The sequence below is a fragment of the Musa acuminata genome, chromosome BXJ3-8 (genome assembly GCF_036884655.1).
Source record: "Musa acuminata AAA Group cultivar baxijiao chromosome BXJ3-8, Cavendish_Baxijiao_AAA, whole genome shotgun sequence".
Taxonomy (NCBI): domain Eukaryota; kingdom Viridiplantae; phylum Streptophyta; class Magnoliopsida; order Zingiberales; family Musaceae; genus Musa; species Musa acuminata.
In genome coordinates this window covers 1,227,966-1,247,631 of record NC_088356.1, presented here as the reverse complement: position 1 = coordinate 1,247,631, position 19,666 = coordinate 1,227,966, and the positions used below count along the sequence as shown (strand labels likewise).

The following is a 19,666-nucleotide window of genomic DNA, read 5'->3' as shown; positions in this document are numbered from 1 at the left end:
TTTCTCCATCTCAAAATAGTAACTATTCTTTTTTGCAAAAAAAAAAATCAAAATAGGGATGTGTGAGAGAGAGAGTTAAAAATTAAGACTTTTTTGCGCTATATTTCACCTAAATCCCATTTTTAATATTTTAATATTATTCTCCGGAGGCAAACAAATAAGCGACGGCATGACAGATTGGAGAGACGAACACGCCACGTCAGTGTCTGCGTCGTTTTCCCCAACCGCCTCTCTCTATCTCTCACGGGGGTGGCCGCGGCCAGATTAGCGATCGCCTAATTCCCCGCCTCAATCTCCCTTCTCCCTCTTCTGCCTCTTCCTCCTCGTGACCCAATTCATCATCTGCACCACACGCACGGGCGAGCGCGTTCCTTGTAGTCCAAGCGCGCCCTCCCTCTCTCGCGCCCGCATCGTTCACACGCGACGGCTCCCTTTGCGTCTCCTACTTGGTCTTCTCCCGCCACCGTCATCCTCCGTACTCCGAACCTTCCCGCCGGATCTGACCCTTCTTAATCTGCAAGATCCGCCCCTGTTCTCGGTCTTAATCGTCTCTGGTGGATTCCGAAGGCCTACGTGGACCTTTCTTTTCTTGAGAGTTCCGATGGGGGCTGGAAGCTCGAGAGACTCGGAAGAGCGGGAGAGGGGATCGTTCCAGGACTGGGATCGACGTGGCTACTCCCGCGAGGTGCCAGAGTATCGGAGTTACCCTCCACCGCCTCAGACGTATGATTCTCCTTCTGAATCGTATCCGCCGCCTGGTTCGCGGCCGAGGCCGACGATTGATAGGAGGTATTCGAGGATAAGCGACAATTACCATACTTTGGAACAGGTATTTTCTAGGGTTCATGAAATTGTGCTTCTCATAGTTTTCTTTTTCCTCCTTGGACTGTCACGATGACAGGTGCTCCACCGGGCGCAATGAAAGCTTGGTGATGCCTTCCTTTCTTTAGGTTGGTCTCAAGAAAAAGATAGGTGATCATGGCATGTCCTCTGGTTGTGCACTTCCGCTTAAGGGACAGCCATTGTGACCAGCAATCAGTTGACCAAATTTTTTACCTTGTTTGTTGGAGTTATCTATATTTAATGTCTTTTTTTCAATAAATATTAGGTGCGCAGGTCATTAATACTATTTTATAAACCCTTGTCCATGAAAGGCCACCATAGTCCGCAAGGGGTTTAGAAAATACTACGCAAGATATATAAATCACACAAGGAGGTGCGCTATGCATGCAAATCGTGCACATGTTAGGGCTTGAATTTACCTCCAAGTTGGATCCTTTTTTCTTAGTAGGCATAACAATTAGCTTGAAAATAAAAGGTGGTGAATTAAGTACTTAAGGAGTCAAATATTTGCCCTATAGCCTAGTTGACCCTTGGCGATGAGCCATGTCCATTTTGATTAAATCACCTCATTTGTATGTTTTCTAACATAGAAAATAAAGCTAAATGAACCCAAATGGGACTTTCACTATAAGAGGTAGCTTAAATTCAAGTGTTGCACTATGATGTTTGATGGTGGTTGCAGATTACTTACTGTATGTTGTTGAATATTGGTGTGTGGATAATCTCTTCCCTTGATTTTTTATTTGGAATAAAATGTTCTTTGTGCAGGTCACTGAAGCTCTTGCACAGGCTGGCCTCGAGTCTTCAAATCTAATTGTCGGTATTGATTTGACAAAGAGCAATGAGTGGACAGGTTAGTGTATCATGCTGATTATGGACATGTGAGTTCATCACTTATTTAGGTGTGAAACTTAATTAAAAGTGAATATGGCGGCCAGGTAAATTTTCATTTGGAGGTCGCAGCTTGCATCATATCGGCGATACACCAAATCCTTATGAACAAGCGATTTCCATCATCGGACGAACATTATCAGCATTTGATGAAGACAATTTGATCCCTTGTTTTGGGTTTGGAGATGGTAAATATTATTTGCCATTAGGTATTTCCATGGACATACCATGGGTTGTTTTGTGTTCTTTAAGGTGTTAAATATTTTTCTTTTGTCAGCATCCACACATGACCGAGACGTCTTTAGTTTTTGTCCGGATGGGAGACCATGTAATGGGTTTCAAGACACTCTGGTGCAATACAGAGAGCTTCTTCCCCATTTGCGATTGGCTGGTATTTGTAATTCTGTTGCTTTTCTGTTTGGCTTAATCAGTGATTAATATTTTCACTTATTTAGTGGATCCTTTTTTTTTTTACTACCTCCAGGTCCAACCTCTTTTGCACCAATTATTGAGATGGCTATGACCATTGTGGAACAGAGTGGTGGACAGTACCATGTTTTACTGATAATTGCTGATGGGCAGGTATATTTCCCTTGATTTTAGGACAGCCTATATTTCATGATGTAAAACAATTAGATAAGTTATGATGTTATTAAATATTTTAGCAGACCCTTGTAAAGGACATTAATAGCAGGAACCAATTGTTGATGATTAACCATAGTCATTGTTCTTGACGGAAGTTTGTTGACTTATATATTTATCAAGAAGGCAGCAGAAAAATGAGGACTAGCTTTGGAATGACAGGAATTATTCTTGGACTATATTAATGTCTATATCTCCTGCTGATAGACGTTCCAGTATGCATTCGTACATACATAACACATAACACATGTACATGTGCATGTCTGTGTACAGAGATGATGTTTGCTTGACAATAGACACCAAATATGGGTATTCATTCCTTTTGAGATTTCTTGATCATGGTTCCATAGTCAATAGAATTAAGTCTTTTAGCAGCAGAACAAAGGAGTGCTATGCAGTAAAATAAGGATCCTGGAGAACTTGCAACGATCTCAAGGCTCGATTCTTGCTTGTCAGTGTTAGGCATACATGCATGGGAACTGATTAATGATCTCAATGAACTTGGATAGTATTATAACAAAGATGTATCGAACATGTATTCCCTTGACTTTCAAGAAGTAGAAATAAAATTTTTGAGAAATAGAAATGTCTTCATCATTTGTTAAAATTTCTGCTGCATCATCTATTTAAGTTCAAGAAATAAGCGTGCAGGAAAGCTTATTAGAACTGGATGCTAATATGTTGGGTTCCATGTGTTAACAAAGACGTAAAAAATTTTCTACTATAAACCTCAACTCACCTTTATTTTACCACATTGCTAGGTAGCAAAACAATAGACCGGCCTTTACTTAGTTCTGTCATAATCCACATCAGGCATGGTTAAACTCTCATTGATTCTGTGCTAGTCTTTGAATAAGCAACTTCCCATTGTTATATCCCTGGACAGAATCTGAGAACACGATTTGACTTGCCGCTGGAGTAATTCAATGATATTTCCTTAACAGTAATGGAATGACCTTTCATGTTTGGAACAATTTATGGGGTTATGTCAAAATGATCAGCTTATCCTAAAAATATTGGGTTGTACAGGTTACAAGGAGTGTGGATACTCAATTTGGTCATTTAAGCTCCCAAGAACAGAAGACTGTTGATGCTATTGTTAAAGCTAGGTAAGTTGTATTACTTTTTATATGTGGCATTAAAATGATTGTTAAATGTTTGTCTTGAAAATTATCATTACATATTGGCTTCTTTTCAAACTGAAAAACTGGCATTTTCTTACTTCTTCTGTTGCAGCGAATTCCCATTGTCAATAATTTTAGTTGGAGTTGGAGATGGCCCTTGGGACATGATGAAAGAATTTGATGATAACATTCCTGCCCGTTCCTTCGATAATTTCCAGGTTTGGTAAATTTGGATTCAAATTTTTGCAGCAGCTCCTACCTTTGTGTGATGCAGCTCTTAATTTTGTGAATCTGCATTGGCCTACAGTTTGTAAATTTTACCGAGATTATGTCAAAGAATATACCGCAGACGAGAAAAGAGGCACTATTTGCTCTTGAAGCATTGATGGAAATACCTTCACAATATAAAGCCACAATAGAAATGGGGATTTTGGGGTATGGTTGCTGACCATCTTAATCTTTCTATTACTTCTGATTTTTTTCAGCCACAATGATATCTTCTTTTTTTGGTACGTTCTGATTCCTCCCATGATCATGCAGTCGCCGATCTGGAAAGTCTCCACAAACGATCGCTCTCCCTCCACCTACTGGAAATCATCATGCTCCTTCTGTTGGATATACTAATTACAAGTCAACAACTTTCCAGCAGAGTGCACCACCTTACCCTGGTTATGAAACAGCATCTAGCGAACATCTTTCTGCACCAAGTTCTTCATTTGAAGATCAGGTAAAACTATATGAAGAACTTTTCAGTTTTGTTCCCTCCTTAGTCCATTGATCTTCCATGTGTTATTAAATCACATCTCATTATCTGGTGTATGATCAAAGTCTTCTACATTGTCAAAATTTCACAGCTAGCTCCAGTTACATTCTCTTAAGCACTGTTAGTCATGATCTAGTTTTTTTGGCAGGTTTGCCCTATTTGTCTCACCAATACGAGAGATATGGCTTTTGGCTGCGGGCACCTGGTAACCATTTCTAACCCTGCTTTTTATCTTCTCACTACAGACATCTATTGTACATCCAAGCATCTCGAGCAAATTACAAGCTCAACTTCTCTTTTGACTAATTTGTTCCCTTTTTTTTGTGTGTGTGGGCGATTGCTTTCTCGTCATGCAGACATGTTCTGACTGTGGTCCTAGTCTTCAGACATGCCCTATCTGTCGTAGGGAAATCCATACAAGGATAAAGCTCTATTGAGGTGCCAGCCATATCTGAAAACAATGTCCTCCGGGCTTAATGAATGCATCTGGATTATGTATGCTTGGAGATCTGTCAGTTGTACAATTGCACATATGCTCGTCCTCCTCCTCCGCCAAGGCCGTTGGTGTTTTGTTTGCATTGCCGGACTTGGTTCTAATAGATTTTTTTCTTTTTAAAGTTAATTGTTATCATAGTTAGCCTGGATTCATAAATGTTCATGTGGTTAATGGGTGCTTGTACTACAAGATTTTGATGGATTCATTGTGTAATATGTTGTAGCCATTTAGATGTCAACTGATTCAATGCAACAGTTATCATTCAATTGATACATCTCAAGATTTGCTAATGTGGACTGTATTGGGGGAACCTAACAGGTGCCAAATGGAATTATCAACTGCATTTGAACTTTAATGATTTTTTTTTTTTTTGCGCTCTTGGTGGGGTGTCACTCGTAACCTTTTTTGACTTGGCAATTAAATTGTTGACTATCTAATCAAAAGATCTCCTGGTTTTTTCTTACTTCTTTTGTATTTTCTTGTTATGATTATTAGAAGCCTCGAAATTGCTTGTGAATAGTTACGTGTTTCTCAACAGTTGGTTTGATTCGGATACCATGACGAATCTACCCAATCGCACACGCTAAACCAAAGCATTAGAGGTCATGTGAGCAAGCCAACCTAACCTAAATATGAACTCCTCGAAAAGGAGTTCCAACAGAACCTTGAACAAGCCAAATCCTCCTAGAATTTTAGCTGATAGAAAGTACAAACAGCCAAGAACCAAGACGAGACATCAGATCAATGCATAGATTAATGGCTTTACTTGCACACAAGCAAAGAACAACTCGTGAATAACTACAATACCATCATCGGATTTCAGTGGTTCGTTCCATCAAATTCTACTACAGCTCATCAGGACATGCATGCAACACGAAACTTCATAAGATCATGTTTTCTGTCTAGAAAAATATAAACCAGATTTAAAAAGCCAAGGAAAACACCATTTCCTAGCAACTTTTATTAGCTTGCAGGGCCTACAAGAACCCCCTGAGCAGAACCTTCTTTTTGGTTGGTGTCCTCTTTGGTCTCACTGTCGGCTTTCTTTATCTTGATCTTATACTTCAATTCAAACTCTGAAATCTCCTTCTTCTTCCTCTCCAATGCCTCATTGAGGCGAGCAATGACCTCCTCGAGACCTTCCTTGTTGCGCTGCACAGCAGGCAGGACATCCTTGATCGTCCTCTCGACCAGCACACCACTGACCATTCGGTAGCAGCGACGTGATGGATCAAGTGGTTGTATGGCACCGATTACAAGAGAGTGCTCACTGACTTCCATCTCTAACTCAGTGATCTTTGAGTAGATCTGGTTAATTTCTGAGCGCATGTTTCCATACGTGTTTAAAATTATTTGCTCATTCATCGGCTCCCGACTGTCACTGCTAGTTTTGCTTGCCATTGTTCCTGAAAATGCATCGCAGGTTATATAAGGTGAAAATACATAAAGCTGGAATCATTTGGCATTTGCCATGGTACATCTACTCTCACATTGTTCATGCGGTAACCTCATTTTCTCCACAATTATCAAGATAACAGTGGATGAGACTTAACTCGCAGTAACCAACTTATTCACTCGAGTGATTGATCATTCATGGAAAGTAAAAAGGTAATCTCATACTTATCCTATCCGTCTTCTTCCAATTGCAACCAATTTAAGGACCAAGATATCTGACTTAACGAATATGGTACATGATTGGGGATGGTGGCCTCTCTTGGCAATATGAATGAAGAAGAGGCTGCCGGTGGCAAATGTGACTGCCTGTTGCAGTCCAACTGAGACAAAGAAAGTCCAAAGAAGTAAGAGTATGAACTGGTCTGATTCTTGATTGGGGAGACAGAGGCCGGCAACATTAATTGTCCACTATGGTCAGGTGGAACATGTTGGGAAGATGAGAAGTAGTTGAGGATTGAAATAGAAGAGGCACTAGATAAATATGGGATTTATAAAGCTGATAATAGAACAGAAGAATGAATACTGCAGGCTATGGTTGAATCTCACATTGTCTCCATGCAATCTCAATATACAAACCACATATATAGAAATGATAAGTTGTAATCATACCACATATTCCAAATCAGTTCTTGTTGGTTGCCAAGTGGATACATTGTCGTTTTCTCATTATACCCCTCAAAAAGATTATGGATGCAATTCGTTACAAACAAATCTAGACCATCCAACACCATACATACTCATATGGGAAAATGAGAATATTTTGAGCAAACAAATTGGAAAAATAAGATGGCAGTATGTGTATATATGAACTGATCTTTTTAACTTGATGTCACAAAGTGTAACATCAGAAAGAAATATTGTCAAGGCAGCAAGTAGTATTCAAGATGCCTTTTCAAAATCATGCATGTATAATCCACCAACCAACTGCGTGCAGAGATTACAAAAGCATTCATATGTTGTTATTTCAGCAGCTTAACCATTCAAGTGAATTGTTGATGTTAAGCCTGAACATTTTTATGAGGGTTCGCCATTTCAGGTATCGGACCTGTCTTGGAGATTTGTTGGGCCGGTACATAACAATATGTACTAGCATACTGACACACAGTACACTAGTAAGTACCGGTGTTTTAGAGAGGAAAAAAAAGAGGGAGAAGAGGAAGGGACGATGGAGGAAGAAGAAAGACGAAAGAAGAGGAAGATGTGTAGGAGGAGGAAGAAGGAAGGATGAAGAGGAGAAGAGACATACTTGAGAAGTAATTGAGAAGTGATTAGGGCAAATATCTTGCATGGCGGTGTGCAACGAAGTCGCGACAAGCAGAGGTCACCAATAGCCATCTGCGTGAGAAGCGTCGATCGCAGCATTGGTCGCATGGTGGTGTGTAGCACCTATCGTGGCAAGCAGAGTTCGTAGCGGTGAGAACTCAGTCGCAGCATCGATCGTGTGAGAAGCGGAGGTGGTACGAAAGTGGAATTTAGTGTTTCCCACTTTCCTTTTATATCGTGAACCAGACCAGGGTGGATCCGTATATCGGTCAGTGCTCGAACTGGTATGTGCCGCCCATTTTGTACCGATCCGGGTGAAACAACGATCATTGACCAGGGTTCGCTATTTTGGGTATCGAACCCATCTTAGAGATTTGTCAGGCTAATACATACAAGTCTGTACGGATGTACTAACATACGGAACACTGGTAAGTACCAATGTTTCGAAGAGAAAGAAAAAGAGGGAGAAGAGGAAGGGACGGTGGAGAAAGGAGGAAGGAAGAGGGAAGAAGAGGAAGTGGCGAAGGAGGAAGAAGAGAAGAGGCATACCTGAGAAGTGATTAGGGCAAATATCGTGTGTGGCGATGTGCAACATCAGTCGCAACAAGCGAAGGTCGTCGGTAACCTACGTGAGAAGTGTCGATCGCATGGTAGTGTGCAACGTCCATCGCGGCAAGCAGAGGTCATAGCAGTGATAAGTCGCGATTGCAGCATGGATCGCCTGAGAGGCGAAGGCGGTGCAAAAGTCAGATTTAGGGTTTCCCACTTTTGGATTGGACCAAAGTGGGTCTGCGTATCAGTCAGCACTCGGACCAATATGTGCCAACTATTTCATACCGGTCTAGGCGAAACGACGATCATTGACGAGGGTTCACCATTTCTGGTACCGGACCCGTCTTGGAGATTTGTTGGGCTAGTACGTATTAGTTTGTACCGGTGTATTGACACAAGGTATATTGTGGTATGTACCGATGTTTCAACGAGGAAAAAAAAGAGGGAGAAGAGGAAGGGACGATGGAGGGAGGAGGAAGAAAAGGAAGCGACTGAGGAGGAAGGAGGAAGAGAAGAAGAGACATACATGAGAAGTGATTAGGGCGATGTGCAACGATCAATCCTAGAATTGATTTTGTGAGAAGCATCAATCCTAGAATTGGTTGTGTGGCAGAGTGCAGCGTCTATTGGGGCAAGCAGAGGTCGTAGCGATGAGAAGTCATAGTTGCAGCATCGATCTCGTGGGAAGCGAAGGTGGGCCGGAAGTGGGATTTAAGGTTTCCCACTTCCCTATTATATGGCAGACCGAGGTGGGTCCGCGTATTGATTAGCGCTCGGACCAGCATGTGCCACCCGTTTCGTACCGGTCCGAGCGAAACAACGATCATTGATTTTTACTAATGCATGTGTTTAATGAAAGACATGTATTGTAATTGGCTATGATTAATAGTTGAACAATTATTCAGTAATAGAACCTATGCAGAAGGGAGATGTTTAAATTCCTAATGAGATGTGATTTCTCATAAAAACACATGATATTCACAAGTTATGTTGGTGATGACATTAAATGACTTGATTTCGGGTTGACAATCATGACATAATGTGCAAGTCGAAACACATATTAGTTGATAATTAAATGAATCTGTCTGCTTTGGGGTACTGATCGCCCATGAATTTCTCATTTTCATTTGTTACAATCAAAAGAAAACAAATCATTTGGATATAGTTTTGTTTACATGTGTTGATCACATTTCTCTGTAGAGATGATATACATAATGTCAACAAAGGATGGACAAAGGAACAAGAAGCCATGCCATGGTCCCAAGTCCTTGAGAAAGAAAAGAACCACATAGAACAGAACTGAAATATATCACCAATCAAGAAACACCTTAAAACAGCTATTTGTTATGATTAGTATTTACAGAAGTATTTAATTCGTAAGAACCTTTCTTTTGTTAGTTACTACTTTTCTATTAGAATTCTGATTGGTTAACATGTTATAAATGGAAAAATGCCTACAACACAAGCAGAGGAGATATGAGGTTATGAATGTATTCTCACAAAATGCAGTAGATTCATTCTGACCGATAACAAATCTCAAAAATTAATTGCGACTCCTTAAAGGCTCAAAGGCATTAAATCATACTTGTCAGAACCTCATTTTGCTTAAAAGAAATTCAACCTTATTGAACAAGTTATCCTGAAACGATTAGAGGGAAAAGAACTGCCAAGGAAATATTACCGCAATTGACACATCATAATCAACAGTAGTTGGAGATAGTGGGGGTCAAGTACCTGAATGTCAGGTGACCTTTCTGCTCTTCAAATATACCAATCAAGGTTTTGGAGCAAAGGGATACCTTTAGATAAACATAGTAATCAATATATATGCATGACAGCTTCAAACAGTAAATGGAACACTATCATAAAATGTTTGAAACCCAAGTGTACAGTCTGATGGCAATTCTCTTAAAGTTTCTGTATTCATCACCCATACCGGCAACACCGATCAAGCAAATTGATTCCTGAGACCCAAAACTGGGGTCAAACGGACCAAATAAATTAGCCTTTCTAACAGCTTGAACCATTATGGTTAGATCCTCAAACTGAATTAAGTCACTTGTGAACGTATATGTTTATGACAATCAAGCTGGTCATGACTAGTCAGAAGAGGCCAAAACATGGGGATTTGAGCTAGGGTTTTATTCAACATCAAGAGTCCCACCTAAAACAATGGTCTGGTGGTGGTATACCAGACCCAATTACCAAAAAGTTGAGGGTACAAGACCCTTATCCGACATATTTTTTTAATATGTTAGCTAGCTTTGTTCGTAAAGATTTTGTAAAGGTCCATGGATCAAAATCTACCTTCGTCACTTACCCTTTGCGAAAGGAAAAAAGATCAAGAGCCGTGATATTTTGCTAATGTAAATTCCATTTCGCCTTTCACCTAATTACTGGGACAAAACCATCAGGTGATGATTGCATGATCGCTCCCATCATAATAAACAAACCATAAACTGCCCTAAAGCCCAAAAATGATGATTGATCCCCAAAGTTAGTTTCTTTCTCGAAAAGAGAAAACAATATTCCACTCTGCTCTAAGGGATGGTTCTGACCAACATAACCTATAGATTAACAACAACGAAGAAACCAGATATTCAAGCCACTGAAAAATGCCAAACAATCCCTTGCCATTTATACATCAAAATATTGAAATATTAACTATCGAAAGCTTCCCTCGGTTGGATTTTGGGTTTGAAAGCAGAATTCAAGTAGACGGTTTATCGATGATGAGATCGACACTAACAAATCACAAATCTACATCTAATTCCAAACAACATGCCAAACGGTTGCAAGATCCCGACTTTGTAACACACGATGATGTAGAAAAAGACCACCGAATGATCGGATATATTCAACTAAAAACGCAGCGCAACAGCATCCGAAGAGAAGGATGTGGGCAAGCAAAACGGCGATGGGAGAAGGAGAGGATTTCACCTTGGATCGAAGAGGAGGCGGATGCCGAAGTCGGGAGAAGCACGGATGAGGATGTACGGCCACCACTGGTCGGATGAGGGGAGGACCGGCAGGAATCGGCGACGGCGACGAGGAGCGAGCGATCGGGAGAATAGGGTTGCTGCGGGCGCCGCGCTGGCGCCAGGAGCGGGGAGTGGATGTTGTTGGGTTTAGCTCAATTCGGCTTGGTTGAACCGATTATAACATTTGGGTTCAACTCGAGTTGAGTCGATTTCAATTAAGATTCAAATTGGGCCAGGCCAGCGCCTCGGCCGGAGGCCCACTCCAAACTTGTCGACCATCATCACACCACCGGTGACAGCAGCAATCGTGATGGATCGACTGGTTGTCCGGCACCGATCACTACAGACTCCTCGAACCCAAGTGAGGCCGCCACAGCCTCCTTATTCCAAGCAAGCAACAGATGGTGGCAAACAGCACTTCCCAACAAAGGCAAGCAAAGTCTATGATATCAGAAACGGACACCCCATGCCATGACAAGCAGCACTGACTTGCTCTCATCTTTCGAGTGACAAAAGCTCTGCCGACATGCTATTGCTATAGAATATACATGTGTACATAAGAAGGGAGAGAAAGAGAAGTGCCTGTATGCTTCTTGATGGAGTCACCACATGTAGAAAGACATGGATGGAATGTTTTGATAACTGTGGGTCCAGCTACTACTGTCAGCTACTCCCTGGACAAAGGCCACGGTAGCTGCACTTCTTTTTCCTACCTAATATATGAGTGAGAGAGAGAGAGAGAGAGAGGACATTTCTTTTGAATCTTTAAGAGCAGACAAAGATGCAGGATGGAGGATCAACTGCTGGCCATCTCCTGGGTTCCGAAAGACTGCATGGCAGCATCGGTGAGGAGATGGCAAGCTGGTCCACAAGCCCTGCATCTGCAGCTGCACCACCTCAGTGAGCAGCAAGAGACACCCCTTCTCTCTCTTTGGGCTGCACAGAGAGAGAGAGAGAGACAGACAGAGAGAGGAAAAAGAGCTGTGAGTTGGAACAAGTGATGGCGATGCGCGAGTAGTAGTAATACAAGTGCTCGTGTTTGGGCGAGCAAAGAGGTGTGATGTGGGAAGTCGATATTTTAGTTATTTCCATTTTAAAAATGAAAAAAACGAATTCTAAATGATATTTGTTATAATAAATAATAATAATAATACAATTTTATTATATTTATTAGTCTCTCCTATTCTCCATCTTTGTTATCTTCTTAAAACATCCCAAGAAAAATCAATCTGTGAAGTTCAAATTAATCTGTTCGATTTTGCAGTTTGGCCATAATTAATATATACTATTGCATCACTTGAATCTCGTACATTTAATGTGATTGCACATTTAGGGAACTAATGGTATAGATTCAAATAATAATAAAAAAAGGAAGGAAATAAAATCATATGATTATTCAGATTTAATCCATTCCCAGTTAGCATCTGATACAACTTTGCTGAAGTCTACAGCTCTTCTGCTACTTTTGTTCTTTTAATCCATCTCGTTGGCTTTAAGATGTTAATGCATCCGCACCTTTTTATTCACGACTTTTTGCTGATCCACGAGAGCCATTTTTCTAGAAAATTAATCAGCACCCCACTTTTATGTTTCTCAAATAATATTTTTAATTTAAAAAATATTCAAATGATCCGTCGAAAATTTTTCTATATATTAGAGTGTTTTGGTTTGTTATAATATTTTTGGTTTATTGTAATGTTTTGATTAAAATGGACTCTTAATTTCAATCAAACTAATTATAAACCTAAACATATGCTATTTTAATGATCTATGAGTAATGACAATCAAAGAGACATGTTGTCATTTACAATATCTTAATAAAAATACTATAAATGTTATTGAAAAATATTATAATCGAGTCAAATGAAAATAATATAATAGTTAAAAATTGATAGAAAATCAAAAATTAATGATTTTTTTTTTAAAATAAGAATACTATTTGAGAAAAAACAAAATACATGATACTTTTTAAGACACATATAAAATATGTTTATTTTCTATAAAAATTATATATTCTATAATTTTTTATCTCATCATCTTCATTATAGGTGTCAATTATGCTCATGAGCAGCATTGCTACGTCGCTGTCACAAATAAGACACTCTCATGTGTCTTTATATTTCATCATCTTCATTATATGAGTCAATTATGAATTATTTAGTTTGATTGAACTAGATAAAATAAATAAGTATTATTATTTTTAATATTTTAATATATTTTATATTTAAAAATATTATTATAATATATAAAAATTATAAAAACATATTATTATTATAAAAATATATATTATATATATATATATAGACACATTCTCACTCCCCATTTCGTCTCATCCCATGCACACATCCCTGATCTCCATCATCTTGCACTCCAGCTATTTATTTCTCTGACATTGTGAAGCAGTATGATCATGTTAACATCTTGCTCTCTCTCATGCTGCCTCCCACTCTATGCCAACCTGCAAAGCAAAATGCCATGTTTGTCCATTGGTTCAAGGCTCTTGGTACAACAAATCATCCCTCTTCCTTTCCTTCTTGGAAATGAGCAATCACAGGCAAAATCGACCAGTCTCACCTCCCAAATTATCTCCTCTCTCTCTCTCTCTCTCTGACGCTCTGCTTCCTGCATCCTCCAGGAATGTGCAGGCACAGCCACAGACGCCGGCCCAGAAGGATTCCCCATGGTAAAAGAGGAAAGGTAGACGAAGAGACAACCCTGAGGCTGCAACCCCGAGACCAGGGGCATTATAGTCATTTAATATTGTCGCCTTTTCGCCTCTTTTGCGTTAATCTCCCTTCCCAAAGGGTTATTTTGTATATTGAAAAGACGGTTTTGCCCATTAGTGATAAATAACTCCCCTTCCAGGAGTTTTTCCGCCTGCGACGTGACACGGAGGGCGTGCAGTCTTACCGACGTCGGGGTGCGAATATAAAGGACGGGCGTCGCTATCCACCCATTGAAGAGGGGAGTGCGCCGCCATACTGCCACCGCATTAAAACGCCGCTTTCTGCTATCGTAATTGCCTTCCTTTTTCCTCCCCCGATATATCGCTTCTTTTGTACCGGTTCACTCTATATAACGCATTTGGAAGAAGCTTATGTGGGGGAGAGATTCGGCGTATTGGCGTGTGAGCTGTGTCGTTTCGGTTGGGTCGGGAGATGGAGCCGGAAGCCCGGGGAACTCTTCTCGATCCGGCGGCGGCGGAGTTCCACCCGGCGGCGAGCAGCCGGTTCGCTGTCGTTGCCCATCCGCTGCAGTTTTACTTCCCTTACCGTCATCCTCCTCCTCAACCGCCGCCTGCCGTAGCGGTGACACTTGTAGCGCCTCCAGAGGCGGCTAGTAGAGCGGTGGTGCTGAACATGGTGCCGCCGCAAGTGGGCGAGGCGGAGGTGAGGGCGGCGATGGAGCCGTTCGGCGGTGTGCAGGCCGTGGACACGGTGGCGCTGACAGCGCAGGGAATCGTCACCGTCCACTTCTACGATCTGAGGAGCGCGCAGGCGGCGGTGATGGCGTTCCGCGAGCACCCCGCGACGCGGCAGCACTTCCCCGCCACCATCACGGGGAACCTTGCGTGTCCATGGGGATGGCTCAGCGACGGCGTGGGAGGCCGCGGACTGACCGGATGGCCGGCGGTTTCGGCTCAGTTTGCAGCCTCCGGCCTCGACGAACCTAACCAGGGTTCCATCTTGGTGCTTAATTCGGACCCGACCGTGTCCTGCGCTGCTCTCAGACAAATCTTTGAAGCCTTCGGTATGGATGATTTCTAACCATTATATCTTCACCGATTTAGTTCAAAGATACCAAGAAAGATCAAACAAGAAACAAATCTTGAAGAGATCTCTGTAATATATGTTGGGTGCTTTCTTCCTTGTATTCTATCATTAGATATCCTTTGTTTCTTTCTGTACTTCTTGCTATATGTACCATGTTTCTTTATGACTCGATTTTGCATGGCTAAGAGAGAGAGAGAGAGATTTTATCTTAATGGCATGTAGGAGCTGTGAAGGAAGTGAGGGTGATGACATCGAAGCAACACCACTTGCTGGTGGAGTTCTACGACAAAAGAGACGCCGCTCGCGCCCTCTCCGAGCTCCACGGCAAAGAGGTTCATGGAAGGCGCTTGGTGCTCCAATTCGGAGCAACCGGAAGCCAAACAAGAAGGTGACATCTCCTTCCTTCCTTTTTCACTTTCGATTTGGTCACTCACACATGTAATTCATGGTGCAGTGTTTACTTTATGAACAGCTTTCCATTGCCTCCGAGGCTTCTGCGAGGTAACCCAAAGGCCAGTCGATGGATTCGGAGCGGTCCTAAGCCTCTGTCGTCTTCCTCTCCTGGTAAAGAATTCCGAGAAGTTGAGAATCCATCGGCGTTGCTGAAGAACAGCAGTGCTTGCGATGCTCACGACAGTGCGGGCATCGTGGAAAGAAGGAACAGAAGGGTGAGCGAGTGCAGCAAGAACGAGTACCCATCACCACCACCATCATCGAACGTGCATCATCATAGAACGAACAGCAGTTGGAAGACTCATCAGAAGAAAGAAGGCGATTCCAAGTTTCTCTTCAAGGAAGTGCAGCCGGAAGAATCACGCCCATCCTCTCGTAGTGATTCCAGAACCACGGTGATGATCAGAAACATCCCCAACAAGTACAGGTTAGCATACTCTTTCCTTATTTCATCTCGTAATGCTTCATCTCTTACAAATGAATGGCTTGGTGGTGCAGTCGGAAGCTGCTTCTGAACATGCTGGACAACCACTGCAAGCACTGCAACGAGCAGATTGGCGAGGAAGATGATGATCCCATCTCCGCCTACGACTTCGTCTATCTTCCCATCGATTTCAAGTAAGTTTAAACAGTAACTGCTTCAGCAGTTGATTGTTTCTTTTGAATCAAAAGAATAATAAGAAACAAGGAATGAGGAGAACAGAGTAAAACCCTGACAAATGTGCTGAAGCTGAAAGAACCCATCAAACCCTAATCAGAAGTCAAAAGGCTTTGCAGGCATAGAGTAGGCAATGAACGAAACTCACTCACTATAGTTCTCGTTTGATTGATTTGGCGGTGAGTTTGAAATGACCCATCAGAGCACAAACAACACTTCTACATGAATTGGAACCCTAAAAGCAGCTTTTGGACAAGACACGATACAAAATTATGTGGCGATGATCTCGGTGTTGTGTTTCTGTAGCAACAAGTGCAACGTCGGCTACGGGTTTGTGAACCTGACGTCGCCGGAGGCGGCCTTCAGACTCTACAAGGCCTTCCATCAGCAGCCGTGGGAAGTGTTCAACTCGCGAAAGATCTGCCAAATCACCTACGCTCGGTTGCAGGTTGCTCTCTTAGTTAGGTTCTAGGTGAATGCTGCGGGAATCTCTGACGTCTGGGCTTGTGGTCTTGCAAGGGCTTGGAGGCTCTAATGGAGCACTTCCGGCACTCCAGGTTCGCGTGCCACGACGACGAGTACATGCCGGTGGTCTTCTCTCCCCCACGAGACGGGAGGCAGCTCACCGATCCCGTCCCGGTCGCCGGCGGGCGTGAAGCCACTGCAAGAGGAAACAACTTGGCCGATGGAGCGTTAGTGGCGCCGGCGGAAGTCGACCGGTGCGCGGCGTCCTCGACGACTGCCTCAACCTACGCGCCGCCTGATCACGGAGGCGCCGGCGACAGCGACGAGGCGTGACCGAGGATGGTGGGCGAAGCGAAACTCTGCAAGAGTCATCCTTGATATCCTGGCGCTTCCTCGCAGAGCTGGTAGCCATCTCTCTCTATGTTGTATTAGGAAGTATGGAGAATCTAAGCTTTGGGATGCTTCTACAGTGACTGTATCAAGGATTTAGTGGTATTAATCATTTATCATCTTGAGATAAATTTCCCTTGAGCCAATCGAGCTGGGAAGAGGCATTTCTTGTGCCCAACTTGTCGGTGCAGCGTTTACCGCCCGGCAAAACTCGATGCTGGCTGGGGGGGCTTTTGATGCCTCCAAATATAATAATATGCCCATAACCTTCTGCTTCCAACACGGTCCACTTCACGAGTGTTCATCTTGTTCAACCTTTTATTTCCATCTCAAGGCTTAAAGATTAGCTTGATGTCATAGGGTCGGCTATGCCCAGTCCTCAGATGTTGTCTTCAACCGAGGGGCCTCCTTGACATTGCTTCGCACGAGGCCATGACCAATCAATGCAACTTTTAAGATCGATCTTAAAAGACGCACTACTACGCTGCTTTGTGGTTGTCTTCCAGATAAATGTTCCTGTGACTTGCTTTCTCTAAGCAGTGATGAGAACGAGAAACTACAATGAACTCATCTTATCTTCTCACTTGTGAGCTGACACTTTTAGATGCAAATTTTAGTATGATAGAAACCAAAAAAAGGAATTATATATATATATATATATGCGATTTTCCGAGAGAGAAAACTATCACAAAATATCTATATATATAATTCTCGAAAAATACTTTTCCCTCTTTTTTATATTACCTAAAGGGTACCTCCGATTTGACAAGACAACTGAAACGCTAGGATTGATACAGGGAATTAGTCCAATTTCTCAATTATATTATTTTTCAAGTCTATTTAAAAATATTAAAAATCTTAATATTTGATTGTTCTTGTTCCTAACCAAAATGATTTATATTTAAAATTCTTTTTTTTTGTGAGTTGATTTATACTGGACTTTAAGTTCATTTAATTTAATTATAATATTTTGGTAGAGATGTCAAAAATACTATAAATGATATTATAAATTTTATATAAGGGGATTGGACCGATCTATATAGTAGGGACAATCGATTTACTCTATGGAGTAGCTCATAGGGTACAATGTACCTATTCCAATTGACTTGTAATTATATATATATATATATATATATATATATATATATATATATATATATATATATATATATATATATATATATATATATATTACAATGCACAACGATAGTGTCTCATCTCTACATCTTCCCATTATTCTTTAATTACTAAGAATAAATTATACCAAAGATTTTAATCTTTTACCACTATCAATTTATATAAAAAGTAATAGAGTAAAATTTATTTACATTTGTCTAAAATTATATTTGCCCTAAACATTAGTGGGTGGATAATTTGAGATGGTATATGTGGAGCTTGCCAAGAAAGTCCATATAATATTTTGATTTGCTTATATTAGAAATAGACCATTAAATTCCTTAATATGTCTATTTGACCGGAATAGACGATTGAATATCATATTATTGAATATAAATAGAAAAAAAATGGTGAGAGAATTTTCATGTATGAATGAGATGAAAATTAAAAGAGAACAAAAATCAGATGATAGATATATTGAGTTTAAATTGAATTGTCTAGCAAATTCAGAAAACATAAACTCAGGTTCATCAATTTGTGTTGGGATTTTAAAGGGTTAGACACTAAATGCAAATAGACCATGATAAAGTGGCACACGGTTGTTTTCCTCTTACTATATACAAGGTTTATCCGACATGATTTAGGATAGATGCATAATTCAACAATTTAATCTCAGGGCATATTCTGGTATTGTTCTCGTGGATGCGGTCAACAACCATGTTAGCACGGACATAGAGCCTCGGGACTAAGATGGAGCATCGCATCAGATATATCACCTCATACTCGGGACGATGGCGACCCCTTCTCGTGTCGTTCGAAGTCGCATAAGACAGCATTGTACGATCGAAGGCCGCTCCGAAAAGCTTGGAACGGTGCCACATGACGTCATCCCATACAGGTCGATTGATGATCGCGCAAACGTATAAGTCAGCTGCCCAAGGAGTCGGTCGTCATCATAAGAAAACGTACGATCGACCCTTGAGTGCAATCATAAAAGCCCCCTGATCAACATCAGGTTGGAGGATAACCCTTCTACGAAAACCCCACTCGATATTGACTTAACTTCCAGAGGGGTCAATCTGACACAACGAAGGCCCTATTGGAGCGACAATCATGAGCATCGAGAATTAGACTAAACCGTGCTGACACTTCGGCCATGGCTAAGGTTCGTTAACATCATACAATTAAAATTAGTCGTATCAGAGCCGGTCATTAAATGACAATAAAAACTTGCTTCCATGAAGTTTCCTACCGTTGGAAATTTTATAAGTAATTGGCTCATCAAAATTTTATAAGTAATCTCAGGGCATATTTTGGTATTGTCCTCATGGATGCGGTCAACAACCATGTTAGCACAGACATAGAGCCTCGGGACTAAGATGGAGCATCGCATCAGATATATCACCTTATACTTGGGACGATGGCGGCCCCTTCCTGTGCCGTTCGAAGTCGTATAAGATAGTATCGTACGATCGAAGGTCGCTCCGAAAAGGTTAGAACGGTGCCACACGATGTCGTACCATACAGGTCGATCGACGATCACACAAATGTATAAGTCAACCGCACGATGAGTCGGTCACCATCGTAAGAACACGTACGATCGACGCTCGAGTGCAAGCATAAAAGCCCCCTGATCAACATCAGGTTGGGGGATAACCTTTCTACAAAAACTCCACTCGATATTGACTTAGCTTTGGGAGAGGTGAAGTCGGGAAATCTCTCCCTTCCTTATGGCTCAATCTGACCCGACAAAGGTCCTATTGTAACGACAATCATGAGCATCGAGAATTAGACTAAACCA

General features: G+C 41.4%; 3 protein-coding genes across 5 annotated transcripts; 2 read left to right on the top strand and 1 right to left on the bottom strand.

Moving 5' to 3' along the window:
- The first annotated feature begins 231 nt into the window (after window positions 1-231).
- On the top strand, window positions 232-5,049 carry LOC103994118 (E3 ubiquitin-protein ligase RGLG2). The gene is made up of 11 exons (XM_009414416.3): window positions 232-829; window positions 1,612-1,696; window positions 1,782-1,922; window positions 2,012-2,125; window positions 2,219-2,316; window positions 3,406-3,485; window positions 3,613-3,718; window positions 3,808-3,935; window positions 4,041-4,227; window positions 4,412-4,468; window positions 4,620-5,049. Exons 1-11 carry the CDS (start codon window positions 602-604, stop codon window positions 4,698-4,700), a joined length of 1,305 nt encoding a protein of 434 aa, XP_009412691.2. The 5' UTR covers window positions 232-601; the 3' UTR covers window positions 4,701-5,049.
- A 446-nt stretch (window positions 5,050-5,495) lies between these two features.
- On the bottom strand, window positions 5,496-11,109 carry LOC135645571 (prefoldin subunit 2-like). 2 transcript variants are annotated; one of them, XM_065164080.1, is made up of 3 exons: window positions 10,970-11,109; window positions 9,764-9,828; window positions 5,496-6,165 (listed from the first exon to the last, which is right to left on the bottom strand). In XM_065164080.1, exon 3 carries the CDS (start codon window positions 6,158-6,160, stop codon window positions 5,723-5,725), a length of 438 nt encoding a protein of 145 aa, XP_065020152.1. In that variant the 5' UTR covers window positions 6,161-6,165; window positions 9,764-9,828; window positions 10,970-11,109; the 3' UTR covers window positions 5,496-5,722. The 2 variants fall into 2 exon arrangements, with proteins under 2 accessions (XP_065020152.1, XP_065020151.1); XM_065164079.1 differs by lacking the exon at window positions 9,764-9,828 and having other exon boundaries at window positions 10,970-11,104.
- Window positions 11,110-14,098: 2,989 nt separating this feature from the next.
- LOC103994120 (protein terminal ear1) lies at window positions 14,099-16,995 on the top strand. 2 transcript variants are annotated; one of them, XM_009414419.3, is made up of 6 exons: window positions 14,099-14,760; window positions 15,006-15,171; window positions 15,238-15,663; window positions 15,735-15,854; window positions 16,201-16,342; window positions 16,414-16,995. In XM_009414419.3, exons 1-6 carry the CDS (start codon window positions 14,169-14,171, stop codon window positions 16,690-16,692), a joined length of 1,725 nt encoding a protein of 574 aa, XP_009412694.2. In that variant the 5' UTR covers window positions 14,099-14,168; the 3' UTR covers window positions 16,693-16,995. The 2 variants fall into 2 exon arrangements, with proteins under 2 accessions (XP_009412694.2, XP_065019963.1); XM_065163891.1 differs by having other exon boundaries at window positions 15,256-15,663; window positions 16,414-16,994.
- Window positions 16,996-19,666: the final 2,671 nt, after the last annotated feature.

Coding starts and splice junctions, on each gene's coding strand:
- LOC103994118 (XM_009414416.3), top strand. CDS start 602: ATGGGGGCTGGAAGCTCGAGAGACTCGGAAGAGCGGGAGAGGGGATCG. Junction 2,126..2,218: donor TCCCCATTTGCGATTGGCTG/GTATTTGTAATT, acceptor TACTACCTCCAG/GTCCAACCTCTTTTGCACCA. Junction 2,317..3,405: donor TGATAATTGCTGATGGGCAG/GTATATTTCCCT, acceptor TGGGTTGTACAG/GTTACAAGGAGTGTGGATAC.
- LOC135645571 (XM_065164080.1), bottom strand. CDS start 6,160: ATGGCAAGCAAAACTAGCAGTGACAGTCGGGAGCCGATGAATGAGCAA.
- LOC103994120 (XM_009414419.3), top strand. CDS start 14,169: ATGGAGCCGGAAGCCCGGGGAACTCTTCTCGATCCGGCGGCGGCGGAG. Junction 15,172..15,237: donor ACCGGAAGCCAAACAAGAAG/GTGACATCTCCT, acceptor TTCATGGTGCAG/TGTTTACTTTATGAACAGCT. Junction 15,664..15,734: donor AACATCCCCAACAAGTACAG/GTTAGCATACTC, acceptor TTGGTGGTGCAG/TCGGAAGCTGCTTCTGAACA.